At 42.7% G+C, this 17,951-nt stretch overlaps 1 protein-coding gene across 1 annotated transcript in view; it reads left to right on the top strand.

Annotated features, from left to right (window-relative positions):
• Nucleotides 1-17,951, top strand: part of LOC308335948 (phospholipid-transporting ATPase ABCA1) — a gene marked incomplete at both ends in the record, with an annotated part of 174,589 nt that overhangs the window by 98,053 nt on the left and 58,585 nt on the right. The window contains 4 exon segments of the mRNA XM_080793173.1: nt 2,603-2,697; nt 3,277-3,382; nt 8,783-8,857; nt 13,320-13,489. Of these exon segments, the coding sequence (XP_080649299.1) occupies nt 2,603-2,697; nt 3,277-3,382; nt 8,783-8,857; nt 13,320-13,489 (446 nt within the window).

Genomic DNA, 17,951 nt, shown 5'->3' with positions numbered 1-17,951 from the left:
CATAACGAGCTGGAAGAATCGTACCCAAACAGCAATATAAACAAAAAAAAATTAACAACATAATTAACCTGATCATCACTTGGCAAGTCATCAAGGACTGATCAAGTCAGAGGACAGATCATCATACAGCATGAGGAAACATGTTTGGTTATGGGAACCGTTCTGCCTTGCCAAAATTACTTGGGATTTTTTAGTCTTTTGCAGATGCAGCGCAATACAAACACTGCAGAGATTCGTTGGAACGTGGGGTCGTCTCTCTCTTATCTCTCGGGTACGCCGGCTCATTCACCAAGATTTTAGAACTCCCAAATTTGCCATTTGCACCGTTTGTTCCCTCGTAATCAAGCTAGCAGTGGGCGGCGGGGAGCCGACGTTACCGACGGAATGCAGAGAAGATCCCCAACAGGGCTTTTCGGTAATGAGCCCGCGATACAGCCGAGATGAGATGGACTCGCAATGATTTTGCAGGTGGAAGTTTTTCCCATATCAGTCCTTTTTGATTTGGGGATGGACCAAGGCCAAAGTAATTAGACCCACGCTGACTGTGTGTTTAGGTACAAACACATTGTACAGGAGCATGAAGCGCTCTCTCTCTCCCTCTCTCTCTCTCTTCTCTGTCTTTTTTTATTTGGTGGGAGGGGAGTACGTTTGTCCTGAAATAAGCCTGGGTTTTGCAGTGTCCCTGCCTCCACCTTATCTCTGACTCATAAACCAGATGGGGGACCTGTTCTTTCCCTCCTATCCCCTGCACTGCTGTCTCCTTCTGTTTATTCCCCACACAGTTGGATGCCACTGTGGTACTTTAATACAAACAGAAAAGGAGTAGGAGTTCATTTGGGTCCATGAATAGTGAGGAAACAACTCTTTCTCTTTCCCCACCTCCTCCTCCTCCTCCATCTGCCCTTCTTTCTTTCAGGTCTGTCTCATTAAAACGGTTTCCCAGTTCTAAGATGCCATAATACTTGGCGGAAAAAAACCCTGCTATATGTCAATATGCGTTTCTGACACACACACGTACAATAAATTGACCCTCTTATAGTAGTACCCTCTTATTTCAAACAGCAAATGTTTTTAGCGGTTTGCTAAATGTATTTACACTTAGACTGTGGCCGTGTGGCCACAAGTGGCAAATCGCTTGCGCGGGGGCGGAATTGGGGAGATTACTCTGTAGTTCATCCAAAGTACAGAGCCAAAGGTCAAATTGACTAAGTATTCAGGGTTTACGTGGTTAACAAGGACACATTGACCTCACTCATAATCTGTACCAGTGATTGTGTTTTGATCCACTGTCTCAGTATAATACCGGTATGTACAGATTGTGGGGGTTTTCTAGGCGTGTGTATGGAATTGCCAACCCATGCTATTTCACCGTGTTTGGGTGAGATAGGGCTGTGTGTATACAAGGGTGGGCTATATGAGAAAACTACCTTCAGGTGGTCTCCATTACACGTTTACAAAGGATCACTCTCGTAATCAGTATAATGCTAGGCCTCCAAATGAGCAGGGCCAACACGTGTGTTGGCGCTCACTGGAGTGTGTCCATGGCGTCGTGTCACGTTGTTTTTAATTGCATGCCGTGCCCGTTTAAGCAGAGAAGGGCGTCTAATTAGTGTCCTTTGACATTAGCCACTGATTCCGGTGCTTTGACTGGGGATACAATTTATAGGATTTTAGCTTCCCCTCGATCAGACTTAATTGACTGCGATAAGGGTTGAGTCTCCAATGGGGCTCTGAATGAATTGTACTATTACAGTAGGTGGTTAATGAGAAAAGATGCATGTTTTTGTGAAATACCCTTCGCTGTGCTTTCATTGATTTCCAGTGGTGGAAAGTAACTAAGTACTGTACTTAAGTACAATTTTGAGGTATTTGTACTTTACTTGAGTAAAGTACTTTTCCTTCTACTCAGAGACAAAATGTGCACTTTTACTTCACTACAATTATTTGTAGTGAAGTAAATTATTTTAGTTACTTTGGAGATTATAAAAACATACATTAACCTAGTACATTTTCAATGCCGTACTTGTAACGAAGTAGTTCTAAATTGCAGTATTGGTACTTTAACTTAAGTAAAACAATTGAGTACTTTTTCCACCACTGTTGATTTCAGATATTGTGAGGAGTACTGACCAGGACAAAGTGGCTTTACACGTTACACCCACCAGTACTGACCAGGACAATTATGGCTTTACACGTTACACCCACCAGTAAATGGTTTTTTTTTTTGCTTCACTGCAAATTCTAATAATGTTATTTTGTATTGATTTTACTACTATCCTAGTGTCTTTGAAGTATTACATTGTCTTCATTGCACTCTACTGATTTGTTTGTTGACTATATTATGCTTCATGCCATCTACTCTGCGTCTGCTTTATGTCTAAGTTGTAAAAGGTTTTTACACTGATCGCTTTGTAAGACTATCCTCGATAGGATGAGGATGTAAAATTCACATCTTCAAATACTTTTAATTTTTTTCATGTTTACCAATGCATTTTTAGAAATGTATATATAATATATATGTCTTCTGGCTGCTGGTAGTCAGCATTTTCACTGAATGAAGAACTTGATTGCTGAGCTTTTTGTTTGTTTTGTTTACCTACAGAGGATCCAGAACACTACGGACACACTGCTGGATCTAACGGGACGGAACGTGACGGACTTCCTTGTCAAGACATATGAGCACTCAGGCAAAACAAGGTATTGTCTTTATGTGAAACATGAACAAAACAAGCACAAAAAGTAATGCAAATCCTAAGGCCGACAGTTTTCTGAAAAACCTGGTATGTTTCTATGTCAGTGGTGCTCAACCATTTTCACGTCAAGAACCCCCAGAATGATCTGTATTTGACCCCCGTCTGAATATGTTGTTCCAGGGACCCCGCCCCAGAAGCAAAGATTTGAGTTAAAAACGTTCGCTCTGAAAGAATATATATATATTCAAAGATTTGCGCCACATTTTCACGATAAAAAAAAAAATAGCAGATCTACAAGCTCGTAGCGCGTCACTCGGAATGCCTGCATAATATGCAATATGCATAATATTCGCACGTCCTCCATGTGTCAGAGTTTCTGCTTACTTCAACTCCATTTGACACTTATTTACGTGTGTGTGTGTGTGTGTGTGTGTGTGTGTGTGTGCGTGCGTGCATGGTTTGCGAGAGAGGGGGGGGGGGGGGGCGGAGGGGGAGAGAAAGAAAGAGTTGATGGTTGTATAGTGCCTGCAGTATGTCCACTTACATTAATTTACTTCAACTGTCTGGTTTGTCCTTGTTTCAGGTACGGTGGGATCTCTGCCGGTGGTGTGAACTCGCAGGCTCGTCTGACAGAAACCCAGATCGAAGCTGCGTTCAGGGATCTAAATGGCGTGTTCGCATCAGTCCAGGTATGCTCTATTTTGTTTGTTTGGCTGTTTTACTCTTTCAAGTGTTGTGATTTGTGCCAACTACCAAGGCGCTTGCTTGTTCTTGAATTGTGTTGAATTGCCACTGAAACCACAGGCATGGCAGTGGAGAAGCTGAGGCTGTACAACAATACCCCACACTTCCACTTCCGTCTCCAACCCCCAAACACTACGTATTGATTGCTGATCTGATGCTAGTATAGCCATTAGATGCTGAGAAGACACATGTTCTAAAAGAGGAAGGAAGGCACAAAAAACGGTTTCGGACCAGACATCATCATCATCATCATCATCATCATCATCATACAATAATTCTGACAATGTCTGTCTGAATGTGTGTCTGTCAGAAACACTTCCGTAGCTCCTCACTGCCTGCACCAATCGCTCCCACTTTCGCATTGACCATAATAATATGGAGGTCTTAACAAAGTCCTTTTTCCAATTTAACAAATTATAAATTAATAATGAATTTATTAGTGAATAAAAAATGCGAAAACGCACTACACAACGGGTAAAGGCTAGTACTGTATTAATTCTGAAATGAGAATTGTAAGTTGATTATTTTATATTGGAAGCAGATTTCAGTAAAACATAAAGATGATTTAGAAGGTTATGGCTATTTCAGTCCACTGAAGTGCCTGTAGAGATTTGCTAATATGAAACTGCATAATACCGAAATGGACCACCAATACACTGCTAATATCAGAGCTGGTTTTAGTGAAACATGGGCTCTTGTATGCTTGACTGGCTCAAATATCAACACACTAGAGACAGAGAGAGAGGGAGAAAGAGAGGGAGGTCTCGTTGAAAACCCTTTTTGTTGGGTGTCCATGGCAACAGGCTGCGTTTGAACCAAAAGCTTCTAATGAATCCAGCAGCGTGCTTCATCATGCAGGTGTACACGCATGCATGCGCGTGTGCACACAAACACACACACCCACACACAATGTGCGTGTGTACGCATAAATGCACATACAGTACGGTACACACACACACACACCTACACACTCCTGTAGGTTCCCTAAATTCATTCCCTTAAAAACCTAGCGAGGACACACTCATCAGTACTCTCTCTGCGTGCACGCGTCTTGAACTTTACACCAACTCATCTCTGTTTTCCTCTGCGTCTCCAAATCCATTCCGTTTGCATACATAGCCTCTCATTAAAATTTCAAACCATGGTGGATGCTGGAGCTAGTGTGAGATCAGGGCACATTGCTTCGCCCCGCAGCATCTTGTGTTTTATCCCTCTAACCAGGCCTCCCCTCCCATAGCTGTCTCTCTCATTTCCTCACTAATGTCACTTTAAACCATTTAGGCCTGACGTCGACATTTTTAAAAGAATCTTCAAAATTCTGACAGTTTTCTGAAATACCTCATGTTTCTGTATCAGTGGTGCTCAATATTTCATGTCAAGGACCCCCAAAATGATATGTATTTGGCCACCGACCCCCAGCTTGTAGATCTGCTATTTTTCAATAGCTAAATTATAACATAATGTTTAAAAACACCAAAAGGGGTTCCCGCTCAAAATGGGTTAATTTGTGTGGTGGTGATGTAACCCTGACGGCTGAGCATTATCTATCTCCCAGCCCTTATTAAAGTGCTACATTGTCCTCAGGATACATCTGCTCGTCCTCACTCGTCTCGCGGGTGTGATGTCACACAGAAAAGCCTTGCACAGACGGACGCGTGCGTGCGTGCGCAATGCTGTTGCAAAAGGTGAGGCCAGCAGGTCCATATAATGCCAGGTTATGGATAATTAATACAGATCTACCGGTGCGTTGGCTAGTGTTCACGCGTCAGTTCCCAACGTGTTCTCTAAAACAATCTTTCTTTCCAAATTAATGACAACTGTTTTGTTTTTTCTTTCTTTTAATTAGCCATGAAAGTAAACCCCCAATTAAAGATGGAATACTGTGTGAGCGCTTGTTCCCATTTGCCTCGAATGCTCTCTGGCAACATGCAGAACATGCACGTGCACACACACACACACACACACACACACACAGAGCACTGTAGAGTAAAGAGAGCTCTGCACACACGCACACACACACACACACACACACACACACACACACAGAGCACTGTAGAGTAAGGAGAGCTGTGCAAGCCGCTTTGGACTTTTGGCCAGCATTAAAAAAAGGTCGGACATACTTCAGTGACTTTATCACTGCGTCGTTAGCGCTTGCAGGTGAGCCGGCCAAACAAGCCGTGTCATTGTCCTTGAGCAGCGGGAAGGAGGTTGTCAGGGATCGGACCCGGACAGCCCCTCGCCTACTGCTCATCTGTCAGGGATCGGACCCGGACAGCCCCTCGCCTACTGCTCATCTGTCAGGGATCGGACCCGGACAGCCCCTCGCCTACTGCTCATCTGTCAGGGATCGGACCCAGACAGCCCCTCGCCTACTGCTCATCTGTCAGGGATCGGACCCAGACAGCCCCTCGCCTACTGCTCATCTGTCAGGGATCGGACCCAGACAGCCCCTCGCCTACTGCTCATCTTGTGCCACCCACTAGTAATCCCTGGGAGAAATGGCGGGCGATGGCATCGGCCTAGCGGGGCGATAACCTGGCCCGAGCTGGCATCTATACCCACTCAGCCTTGTCTCAACCTATCTGTCCTCTCCCTGTGACACTCCCTTTACCAAGACACAATGCAAATGAAAACTCTTGACCAAAAGTAGGCGATCAGCAAATCGGCTTTTTTTTTGGCCAAATGTTCCATGCTGAATAGGGACACTATGATTAATGTGGTTAAAAACACTCTCCCTCCCTCTTGAAGATGAAGTATCCATGAATAGGTAATGAGTTGGAACAGAGGCTATGTTATTTAATGCAAATACTCCTGTCAGCGGGCAATAGGGGGTTGCTATGTACATTCCTTTTTTACTGTGCAATCTAGAAACAAGAGGAAGGTTTCACGCTGTGTTTGTTGTTTTAACACACAACGTGTAAACACAACAGAGCTGTGCATAAAGGCCAGATTGAATGCATACCGCAGAGCAACGGTATTTATTCATGCTCGGTAGAATACATTGCCAGAAGTTTCCAGCTGTCTGGTCCGGATGACGTGGACGGACCTGTATATGTCTGACGAGGCATGAATACTGACTGACGAGAGAAGAGAGAAGCTGAATGATCTATGCAGCTCAATGTCCTTGGCTAACTCTCTCGTGACACTCACACACAATCATACACACTCTCTCACACATGCACACACACACACACACACACACACACACTGACATACAGCAAGACATACAGGCCTCGGGACGTCCATCTCGATTTCTCACTTCACTTTTTCTATCAGCAGAGTTGCACCCTCCTATTCCGACTGTCACCCACACTCCTCACTGCCTTACCTGTCTTCTGTCTTCTTATTCCAAACCCCCCTGCACCGTGCACTGTGGTCTTAAGATCAAGCTGCCCAACCGATAGGAGAAGCTATTTGCATTTATATCATACATCTGATGCACTCAGTGCACTTATGGCTGAGCTGAGCTGCATGGAATCAACACGACACTTCGGAAATCACATGCCTGTCATATCGGGGCCCGGCATCCCCATGGCCTATTTCACATGAAACACGAACTGAGTGGATTCATAATGCAATCACACGCAGGCTCCCCTCTCCACAGTTCTCGCCGCCTCTATTACAGTATGAACTATCTTGAATAATAATGTCTGAGAATTAAACAGAACAGAAATAGCCCCTTCAATCAGGTTGTAAAGATTGTGTAGTAGATGATCATGTAATGTCATTTGAATGGGTCATACCAAAGACTATATGATTGATTGATTGATTGATTATTTATTTAAGTGTCATGCTTCCGAAGAAGCCCAGCCCATATGGACTTACAGGACACATTTTACAGTTTACATAAACAATTACAATAAACCGACATGACGGTTTACAAACAATGATCAAGTGATCAACTTTAATGGTAACTCGGCATTAACACTCATGTCGCCAAAACGCTTCGGAACCCGTCAGATGGCGGGTTAAGATTTAACCCCCGAAGGTCGCCGAACCCGTCAGATGGCGGGTTGTAAGGTTTATATCAATTCCAAGCAGCCAAAGCTCAACACTAACCTTCCGTGCTGCCCAGGCTGGTAGACGGCGCCTATACGTTCTTCCCATCGTGAGGATCAATGTGCGCCTCCAATAAGGATCCACTCATTGCTGCTTATTTTCTCTGAAAAGTTCTAAAATATAAATACAAGTGGTTGTACCATCACTGTAAAATTGCATACAATGTCCCTGCTTACCCTTTGAATAAAATGTGTTAAAAAAAAAAAAGCAAAAATAATAATAATAATATTCTTAGCCAGAGACAGAGACCTAACAATTCCTCCATGAGCAAGCGCTTGGCGACGGCGGACAAAGATGCATAGCAACAACAATCTCACTATATAATATATATAATTACAGTCTGCAACCATGATCCTTGATCCATTACTAAACACATCGATGGCACTGAATGTGTACAGATAGAGGAGTGAGAGAGGAGCTCACTGGGCCATGGGAAGTCCCCCGGCAGTCTATTGCAGCATAACTAATGCTTGTCCCATATAGGCAAGCCTGAGCCAGCTCTAACTACTGTATAAGCTTTATCAAAGGAACGTTTTAAGGCTGCTCTTAAATGAGAGAGTGTCTGCCTCCTGGTCCAAAACTGGTAGAAGGTTCCACATGCAGGAGAGGAGCCTGATAGTTAAAAGGCTCTAGCTCCCGGTCTACTTTTGGAGATTATGGGAGCCACAAGTAAGCCTTCATACTGGGAGTGCAGTGTTCTATAGCGGGGTTACGACACAACCAACTCTTTAAGATATGATTGTGCCTGATCATCAAGGGCTTTGTAGGCGAGCAGGGGTATTCTAAATTATATTCTGGATTTTACTGGGAGCCAGTGCTGAGAAGCTAATGCAGGATAAATATAATCTGTTTTCCTAGTTATTGCCAATACATGTGCAGCAGCATTCCGTACCAGCTGGAGGGTCTTTAGAGTCTTGAATGATGTCTCGTAGACTAGTAATATAGCAGACATTAGTGTTGCTTTACCACTGCTTGTACTACTTTGTAATGGTCCACTGCCTGTGAAATGTTGTCGGATGTTGTTGCTGGTTTTTTTCATCTTTGCTAACTTTTGTATTCTCTGTTGTTGTTCTCTTCGGAATAGACATTTAAACAGCCAAAATAACAAGTGACACAAATTTTTCAGAGGCTACAAAATAAGGGCCTGGACCTGCACCACATACCGGTAGCTCTGTGGAAGAGTTATGTCTTATCTCTGCTTTATGTTTTGCATTTCAAAAATCAGTTTAAGTCCAATTAAGTCTCTAACTTTGCCTATTTCCCCTTGTTTTTCCTATCTTCATTAGGATAACTTGACAGATCAGATTCTCCAGAATGTTGAGACTCTACTGAAGCAGCTGGGAACCAGAAATAATGTGAAGGTATGAAGTCATTTATTGTCGTCACCATATAACCCTTTTTCTGAACTCATCACTCAGACTCAACTGAAATGATCATGACCAAGTGGGATGTCAAACGCCTTTTTTAGTGGTGCAACCACTCCTATAGACAGCTATGTGTGTCCCTGGGTCTGTCCCTGAGTCTGTCCCTGGGTCCCTGTGTCTGTCCGAGCACGAAAATAGCGTTTGTTTGTCACTGTTGCACAGCCTAACACACAGACAGACACACACAGGCCAGGGAGGAGGGATTCAATCAAAAGTAGACATTGTTCATAGAACTTCATACTATGGAGAAGTATTGTACAGTACAGTACTTATGCTATACTGTAGGTGTATTTAATGATCGCTTTTTCCATTTGGCCACTGTCACCACTCTAGTTGATATGTCGCCTATAAAGTGGCCCATTTGACAAAGTGGTGACACACAATGGCATCCTAATGTCTCGGCTTCACCACTGAACGCTGCATTGTGAATTGTGTGAACCTTTGTTCCCAAACGGCACACAGGGACAGGGTCCCACTGGTACACTTAGACATACAGTACACAATCAGCAGCTGCCCGGATTGATCATAGTCTGTTCGTCGTTCACTTTCAACCCATGCACTCACATTCTTCAAACCAGTGGTTCTCAAACCCCCAAATGAATATGGATTTGGCCACGTTGCGACGCATTGTGAGCTTGTAGATCTGCTGTTTTCAAATAGCCGATGTACATAATGGGTTAAAGTGGTTGAACTGATGTTGATGCTATGTCAACTAATATTGCATGGGGACCCCCTTATGGGGACCACCCTCAAGGACCTCGGAGTATCCGTATAGTAGTATAACACCACTACTATAAACTGTGGTTCAGTGCATCTGACTGCTTCCTGGTTGATTTCTTTATTGGCAATCACAGCAAATGGAGACCTGGTTCCCTTGGTAGATCCAGATATTACTAATCCCTCCTCACCCATTCCCCATTGCTGCTCAAGTGTTTTACTTCACTTTAAAGTTGACAACATTTCGAGCTTCAGGCTCATCGAGTCAAACTTGAGAAGTGTGTACCTCACCCACTTAAATAGACACCCACAGGTCAGGTGGGTGACCACACTTCTCAAGTTTGACTCGATGAAGAGCCTTGACTTGAAACATTGTCAATAAATTGGAGCAGATGAGTGTGCAGGTTTATTCTTTTTCTTATTATTTTTCTTATGCTAAAGTGGTTTTACTTGTATTATTGCCAACTATATTTTGTATCTGCTAAAGTGTTTTTTTACCTCGACTCATCATCCACTTCAAGACAGAGCGTATCCATAATTAAAGTTTCAGTTAATTAAACTGTTTCTGAAAACCAACTGTACCCTGCATGTGATTGCAAGTTGCATGGCGGAAATGTTAACTCAATGGGGCGTAGTGTCTCATCTACCCAGTGGTGGAAAATAACGAAGTACAATTACTTCGTTACTGTACTTAAGTACAAGTTTGGAGAATTTGTACTTTTATTGACTACTTTTCTTTTGCTGTATTTTTACTTTTACTTCGTTACATTTACAAGGAAAAAATCGTACTTTTAATGCGCTATATTTAAAATCGGACACCTCGTTACTCGCTACAAATTAAATAATAAAATCTTATATTTGTCTTACTGGAGGAATGCGCAGTTGAGAATTGAACAGGGCTGCTCCACTCTCAGATAATAGGGGGCGGAGTTGTGTTCTGCTGCCTGGCCTGCTTTGAAGACGGCAAGACGCACACACTGTGTTGTTTTGTCACACGCATTCAACATGGATGCATTAAACATGCCTTAATATTTAGCGGAAAACCAACCAATAAGTCCCTATCCGACACAAATTAACTAATCTTTCTCAGCCGTCACTGGAGCGCGCATCTAGCTACTGCATGATGATCATGCACGCTGACAGACAGCAGACACTGTCCCAACTCCTAACACAAACACTGAGGGAACTTGTTGTTGTACACACATAATGTGCCACGAAAAATAGCTTCCAATAGCTTAGTTGGTTATTATCGCTTCGAGGAGGTACGTGTCCATAATATCGCCACGAACGGCCAACAAAAGACATCTCTCTTCCACAGTGAATTTATTCTTCGCCGTACAAAGTGTTCCGTGCTGAAAATAGCTGATATACAAGCTCACAACTCGTCGCGTCCGGACACGTTGTGAGCTTGTAGATCAGCCAACCCCAGCATGCGGAGATGCAGGCTCTGAGAACGTTCAGAAACTTTTGCCTTCACAATAAAAGCATGCAAAAGCCCATATAGAGAAGGAAAAATAATTCGGTGGCATTTCACATTGCAATAGAGCAATTTTTGTAAAATGTAAAAAATATATAAAAATTAAAGCAAAAAAATAACGAAAAAGAACTATAATAGTTCATTTTTCAAAATTTGGAATGATGAACGATGAACGGAACTAGTTCATTTTAAAAATGTTGAACTGTGAACTGAACTATAGTTCCTAAAAAAAAAGAACTTTCCCAACACGATGTATGCTGTTGGGGGTTCTGTATTTTCAGTATTTTTTGGAATAAAGCCACTTTTGACAGGATGACAATTTTGGAAATTCATTTCTTTGTATTCATTTTGAAAATAATTTTGTATTTTGTACTTTGTACTTGTACTTTGTAATTTTTACTTTTATACTTAAGTACATTTTACGCCGGGTAAATTTTTGTACTTAAGTACATTTTATTTGAGGTACTTTTATACTTTTACTTAAGTAACTTTCTTAATGGGCACTTTGTACTTTTACTTAAGTAATTTTCAAGTAGAGAATCAGTATTTTACTTAAGTAAAATATTTTTGTACTTTTTCCACCACTGCATCTACCCCCCCATGCCTCACCACCCCCCCTGCTTATGTCGATACCAACACCCACTCAGCATGTCTCCTTTGTACCTTTCCCCTTGAATAAACCACATTTAGCAGATTTAGCAGCATGAGGCCCCAATGGAAACGACGGGTGAAAGGACTGAGAAAAAGTATAATAATACCGAGTGGAACGGTGTTGCACCTTCACAAGAGAAATTTGCGTGTGTGCGAGAGAGGGGCAGATGAAGGATGAGAGAGAAAGGTGTGTGCGTGTACGTGTGCGCGTGTGTTTCCTCTGTGATGCAGTGCTATGTTTCACGGGCAGGCGAGGGGTGCCTCCATTCCCGACACCATCCATTCCTAATTAGCACTGCCCGTCTCTCTCTCTCTCTCTCTCTCTCTCTCTCTCTCTCTCTTCTCTACCATTATTCTTATTTTCCACCACACTATGGGAGTTACTTACTTTAAAACAAAAGGACCCCCCCCAAAAAAATAAAATAAACCCAACAACAACAGTGTTTTCACATTTTCTCCGCAGATACTGTAGATCTGAGCTATATTCACAGCTTTGGCCGTATATAAGCCTATACTGTATTGATCACCAACATGGACCATTTTGCCGTTAATTGCTTTATTTTTTAGATTTTGTGTTTGTCTACGTTTTCTCCAAGGAATTCAAATGTTACTGAATTTACCTGCATAATTGAGTCAGTTTTGTCTAGACATCATTGCACATCAATAAGTCATGGATGTTTGTATTTTTCCCGGGGATACGCTAGACTTGTCAGATACTGTACACATCTACACTTTAAAAAGCGGTAAAACACAACAACTTTGACAACAAATATCGGATTACCTTACCTATCTCAAGCTAGTTTTAAGCCTCTGCATGTTGATGTCCCTACTTAAGTGAACAAACAGTATATCCAATATCTTGCTTGAACATCAAACAAACCATGTTATAATGATGATTGGGAATGCGTTCAGCAGCAATGTCAAGCATACTGTGAGTCATGGCGATGGGGCTAAACATAGCAGCTGACCACTCGTCCTTTAATGACACAACTATTTATTGTGTCAGGGGGGGGGGGTCCCCAAATTATTTTGTCTTTTTTTTAACTGAATGGCTGGAAAATGGAAATGTGTTTCCATAGTACACATTGTGCACATATAGAGTACATGCATAAACTTTCCTTAACTAAACCAAATGAAAAGTAAGCTATGGTGACTAAAACTGAAGACTAAATATACTGTCGATTTTGTCAACAAATAAAAACTAGACTAACAATGTTAGGAAGGGACTAGTGGACAAGAGATCCAGTAAAAGACAAGTCATTTTACACTTGGTTGCATGCTGAAAATAGTAGATCGGCTATTTTCAGCAAGTGTAAAATCAGCCATTACGGCGGCATCAAGGCCCGCCAAAATACATTTTTTTGTCGACTAAATCACCTGTAGATTTTGTCGACTAAAATCATATGATATTTAGTCGACTAAAACTAGACTAACACTAAAACATTCCGGGGGACTAAAATGTGACAAAACTAATTAAAACGTTTCAAGAGACTATACGACTAAAACTAAATAGAAAATGTGCTGCCAAAATCAAGCACTGCGTCTCCTCCGTAGGTGTGGTTCTACAACCAGGCGTGGCACGGCGTGGTGTCCTTCCTGGGCGTGGCCAACAACGCCATCCTGAGGGCCAGCCTGCCGGTGGGCCAGGACCCTCGCCAGTACGGCCTGTCCGTGTCCAGCCATCCTCTCAACCTCACCAGGGAGCAGCTCTCCTACGCAGCCATGTGAGTCGCTCCTCCATGTTGGAACGGTACCGTGCTGCTGTACCAGTGTGGAAAATTACATTTCAGTCTTTTGAATATATTTTCATTTAGTTTTAAGTCTGCTAAATATCATGCGATTTCAGTCGACTAAATCTGCAGTTGATTGTGTTGACTAAAATGTGGCCTTGATGGCGTTGTAATGCCTGATTTTACTTGCATGCTGAAAATAGCCAACACCCGACCGCAACCAAGCATAAAATGACATGTCTTTTAGTTCTACTGGATCTCTTCTCCACCAGTCCCTCACTAACATATTAGTCTAGTTTTTATTTGTTGACGAAATTGTCAATATCTTTAGTCATCATAGCTTAGTTTTTCTTTTGTTTTTCTTTTGTTTTCGTCAGTGAAAAAATGTAGTCGACGGAAATTTGTCATCCTAATTTTAGTCAAGCAAATCAACACTGTACTGTACAAGCTGGGGGGTGAAGGGAAAGTGACTCTGAGAGAAAGAGAGAGAGAGAGAGAGTGTGGGAGGAGACGAATGCAGGGAGAGTAGGACACATAGGAGAAATACAATAGAGAGTGCAGGACAGTTGGATGAGGGATTCATGGAGTGGGCGCACACATGTGCCGGCCCATAGGGAGCCTCATGTTGGGGTATACTGTGTTTTCCCTCTAATGTTGCTCAGCCCTGGGCTCACTTGGTAGCAACTCCCCCATGAGGGTGGGAGATTAATGAAGTGCTAAGCCACAACTTTTACGGGCTGGTATACCATATGGATATATACTGTACAGTATCGCCTGTCTTTGGAGTGTTGTTTTATTTTAAGTGAAGCTCCCCTGACTTCATCATCTGGGGCGGGGGAGGAGAAGGGTACTCCAGGCTCGCTGTTTGTGATGATTATACACGCTCAGAGACAAACATCATCATATTTTGTCATTTAATTATGGTGTTTTGCCTTCTTTTCTTTTTTTTTCAAGTCAAGCAGCAGCAGTGGATTGTCTGTGCCCAAACTGGGCTGCAGCCACTGGATTTTATGGGGTAAACTCAGTCCAATACTGAACAAACACTCACTTCTACGGGAGACATTATCACATCCCCAGTGTTTATACCATTTATTTTTCACATTTGAATTGATGTAAACGTTAGGGCTGTTTTCATTTCTTTCTTTTTTCTATGAATTTCTGTGGAATGCTCGTAGAAAATCAATCCTCACACAGAGCCTTTCTCACACATGCAGCGTTCACAATGTGCCATGCTACATTAAGCCTACTCTATCAACACTCTGTAATGGGACGAATCCCAATATTTTACTTTCTCGGCCATTGTGGATATGCCGCCGCGCGCTCCACACAACTTCAAACCCTACACGGAGCAAATCAACGGCAACCAATTAATTACACGGCGGAAGCGGTTCCATTCGTTCCCCATTGTGTCAGCGCAAACCCTGGTCAGGTATTTATGTAGTGATCAGGCGTGGTCGACAGGCGTGAGTTAGAGAGCGACGCTGCGGCAGTTGGGGTTAGCAGATAATTACGATGCCCTCCCTGCCGTAGATCCAGGCCCACACGCTTTTCACCGTCCTCCCCTATCTCTCTGTGTGGATTGCGACGCCTACAATTTATTAGCCATGATGTCCGGATAAGCGTCCCTGTTGAAGCAGTGTGTCTCTTGGAGAAAGGAGCCGCCACAAAAGCAGGACGTGATTATGTGCAGTGGTGGACAAAGCACTCGAGCCCTGTACTTGAGTCAAAGAAGATACTGTTGGGGAAAAGGAAAACAAAAATCAAAGGATGTGTTTATTTGTTAATATCACCATGTCCATTTTGTTATTGGGGGGGGGGGGGGGAACCCTTAATAATAAATATGAAGTACCCACCTTGGCGCATCTTAATCCCAATGGTGTGCTGCGTAAATACTAAGGAAACGTTTATGTTGTTCTGTATTAAACGCAAAGCAAATATTGCACATTTTAAAATGTCACGGTCTAAATGGTCAGAGTTACAGTCTACAGACTTATAAGGGTCCATTTATAGCACCCTAAAGGAACCTAGAGAGTCCATAGAATCCAGTTTGAGAACCAGTGTCATATGTACAGTAGCTCTGTGCATAAGATAGCAGTGCATGCACTCTGATAGCACCAGACCACACCTCATTTTAGGACCAACACACCCACAGACGCTAAATAAGATCATTAAGATATTTAGTTCCTTGTTTAATATATAGGCTACTGAATGTTTTGTTAGTCCAGGATTTTATACCTCAAAATGTGTTGTTTTCGAGAGTAGCATGTAGCGGCCCGAACCTCGAGTTTCTGCTGCCGAATTAGTTACATTTTCGCTAGACACAGACTGTATTAAATATAAGTGACGTGACGGACTGTTTATTTTTGGACCACCATTTTAAGATGACGTTATTATAAGATGTTATTCTCCATAGAGAAAGACGTCTGCGAACCCCATGCAACCAGGGGATGAACGAGTGACATCAGGACTTCTCTGCTCTATTCCTCCATAATTGCACTTAAAAAACAGCTGAAAACAGCATTCTACAAAATAAATTATTATCCCCCCCCCCCCCCCCCCTTCTGCATTGTACCAAGTAGCACTACTAATGGCCTAAACCCTAAATGTTGTGCTTGGTGCTCAAGAGCAGATTATTATCAGTTGAAGTTGAAAATCACTCCAGACCTTGTTTTGAACTCCTGGAGGAAATCAACTCATGCAAATCCTTTCCTCTGCTGTGTGTCTTCCTCACTGTTCCATCTATTAGTTCATTAGCGGGTCGCTTGTCCTCTTCCTCAAAGCAATTAGACAACTTCTGCTGTTCAAGGTTAGCTCATTAGCCATTTTGTCACCTTAAACTGCCCGCCTTGCTGGCTAGAGCATGCAACAAGCAACAAAACCTGTTGAAATGTGGAGCAGCGTGGGCCGGCTCTCGCTGCGGTAAAGGATTTCATATGTATGTGTCCTAATTGCGTCTGGTTGGTACTGATAAATGCAGCCGCATATCCACACAGGGTAACTTATTTAATATGCTAATTGCGCCACAGGAAGTCTTGTGAGAGATTATCACAGGCCGAGGGAGTGGGGCCTACTGGGGGTTAATAAAACATATCGGTTTCATTCACTGCTAATTACAAAGACACGGCCAAGACATTATGAAGGATGATGACGATGCATTATGTATGTATCACAGTGAATCAAAGGTCAACATCTCAGACTCAGAGAAGGAAATTGATTGAACTCTTCAATACTTCAGACAGCAAAACCAGACAAGATTAGAGAGGGATTACAGTAGAAAGGTGTAATATTAGAAATCAGACTGCTGGGCGAGCGCTGTCGCTTTGGCGTGTCTTGAGTGTACAATGAGGACGGATCAACATATGGAATGTCAGAACAGGTCAGCTCCATATATGGAGATATAAGGGTGGCGGTGTCTTGAGTGTACAGGGTTTGATGAGGGCCCAGGTAGGGCCGGGCCTTAATTTTTGGGCCTGTTGAGAGTTTTCACCGGCTGCCGGACGTGCCCCAGCTAATAACTTTGGGGCGGACCCGTCTAATGGATAATGGACAGGTGTCAGTCAAAAGGGGGAAGCAATAACATCTGGAATGTCAGCTCCATATATGGAGAGAGTTGCTGGCCGGCTCCATATATGCAGATCTAGGTGATGATCCAGTCTTCTCCATGTATGGCTATCCAGGGTTTGATGAGGTCAGTGTCGTGATCTTCATATGTGACCAGGGACAGTAGTTTGATATACAAGGGGGCCCTGGTCATTTTTCAGTTATTTACATATTATGAAACTGCACACTGTAACCTTTCATATGATGTATTGCTCATTGAAATTGGGGGGGGAAATGAAGAAGATATGACCATTTGAAACCTAGTGAATCAGAAATGTCAAAATAGAGCATTCCACCTTCAAAGATTTCAGCAGTGATCTGTGACTTTAGGGGGCGCTGTTTTCCCTTCATTCCTCCATTAGTCAACAAGCAGTGTTGCCATGTCCGCTTATTATAATTAGTTGGCCTTGTTTCTAAAGAAAAATAATGCATAGGCCTACTGTACCAATAAGTCTACACAATTAGAGACACAATTATTGTTATCTCTCCTTTTTTAAATAGGCTACTGTATTTATTTGGCATTTTGTAGTATGAAAAAACGATTATTTTGGGCTTGTTTTCATGGACACGGCCATATATGGAGTGTTTCACGAGGCGTGACAGACTGACGGCCATATGTGGTAGCGTGACGTGTCACAAGGCGTGACAGACTGACAGCCATATATAGAGGCATGATGGATGGACTGACTGGCTGACAGGTTTTGCAGGTTTTCATAGTAATCTGCGACCTACAGTCGCAAATAATGATACAATTAAGGCTTGTGTCCTTAAAGGTAGCCTATAGGGTATAGCAGTGGCAGCCACAAATTGTCCTTATTACAAATTAAAATAAATATATAATTATTAAAAATGTTAA

The sequence above is a fragment of the Protomyctophum bolini genome (genome assembly GCF_963924005.1).
Source record: "Protomyctophum bolini genome assembly, chromosome: 20".
In the NCBI taxonomy this organism is placed as follows: domain Eukaryota; kingdom Metazoa; phylum Chordata; class Actinopteri; order Myctophiformes; family Myctophidae; genus Protomyctophum; species Protomyctophum bolini.
Note: the sequence above shows the minus strand (reverse complement) of the source record. Positions and strands in the feature narration are given on the sequence as shown.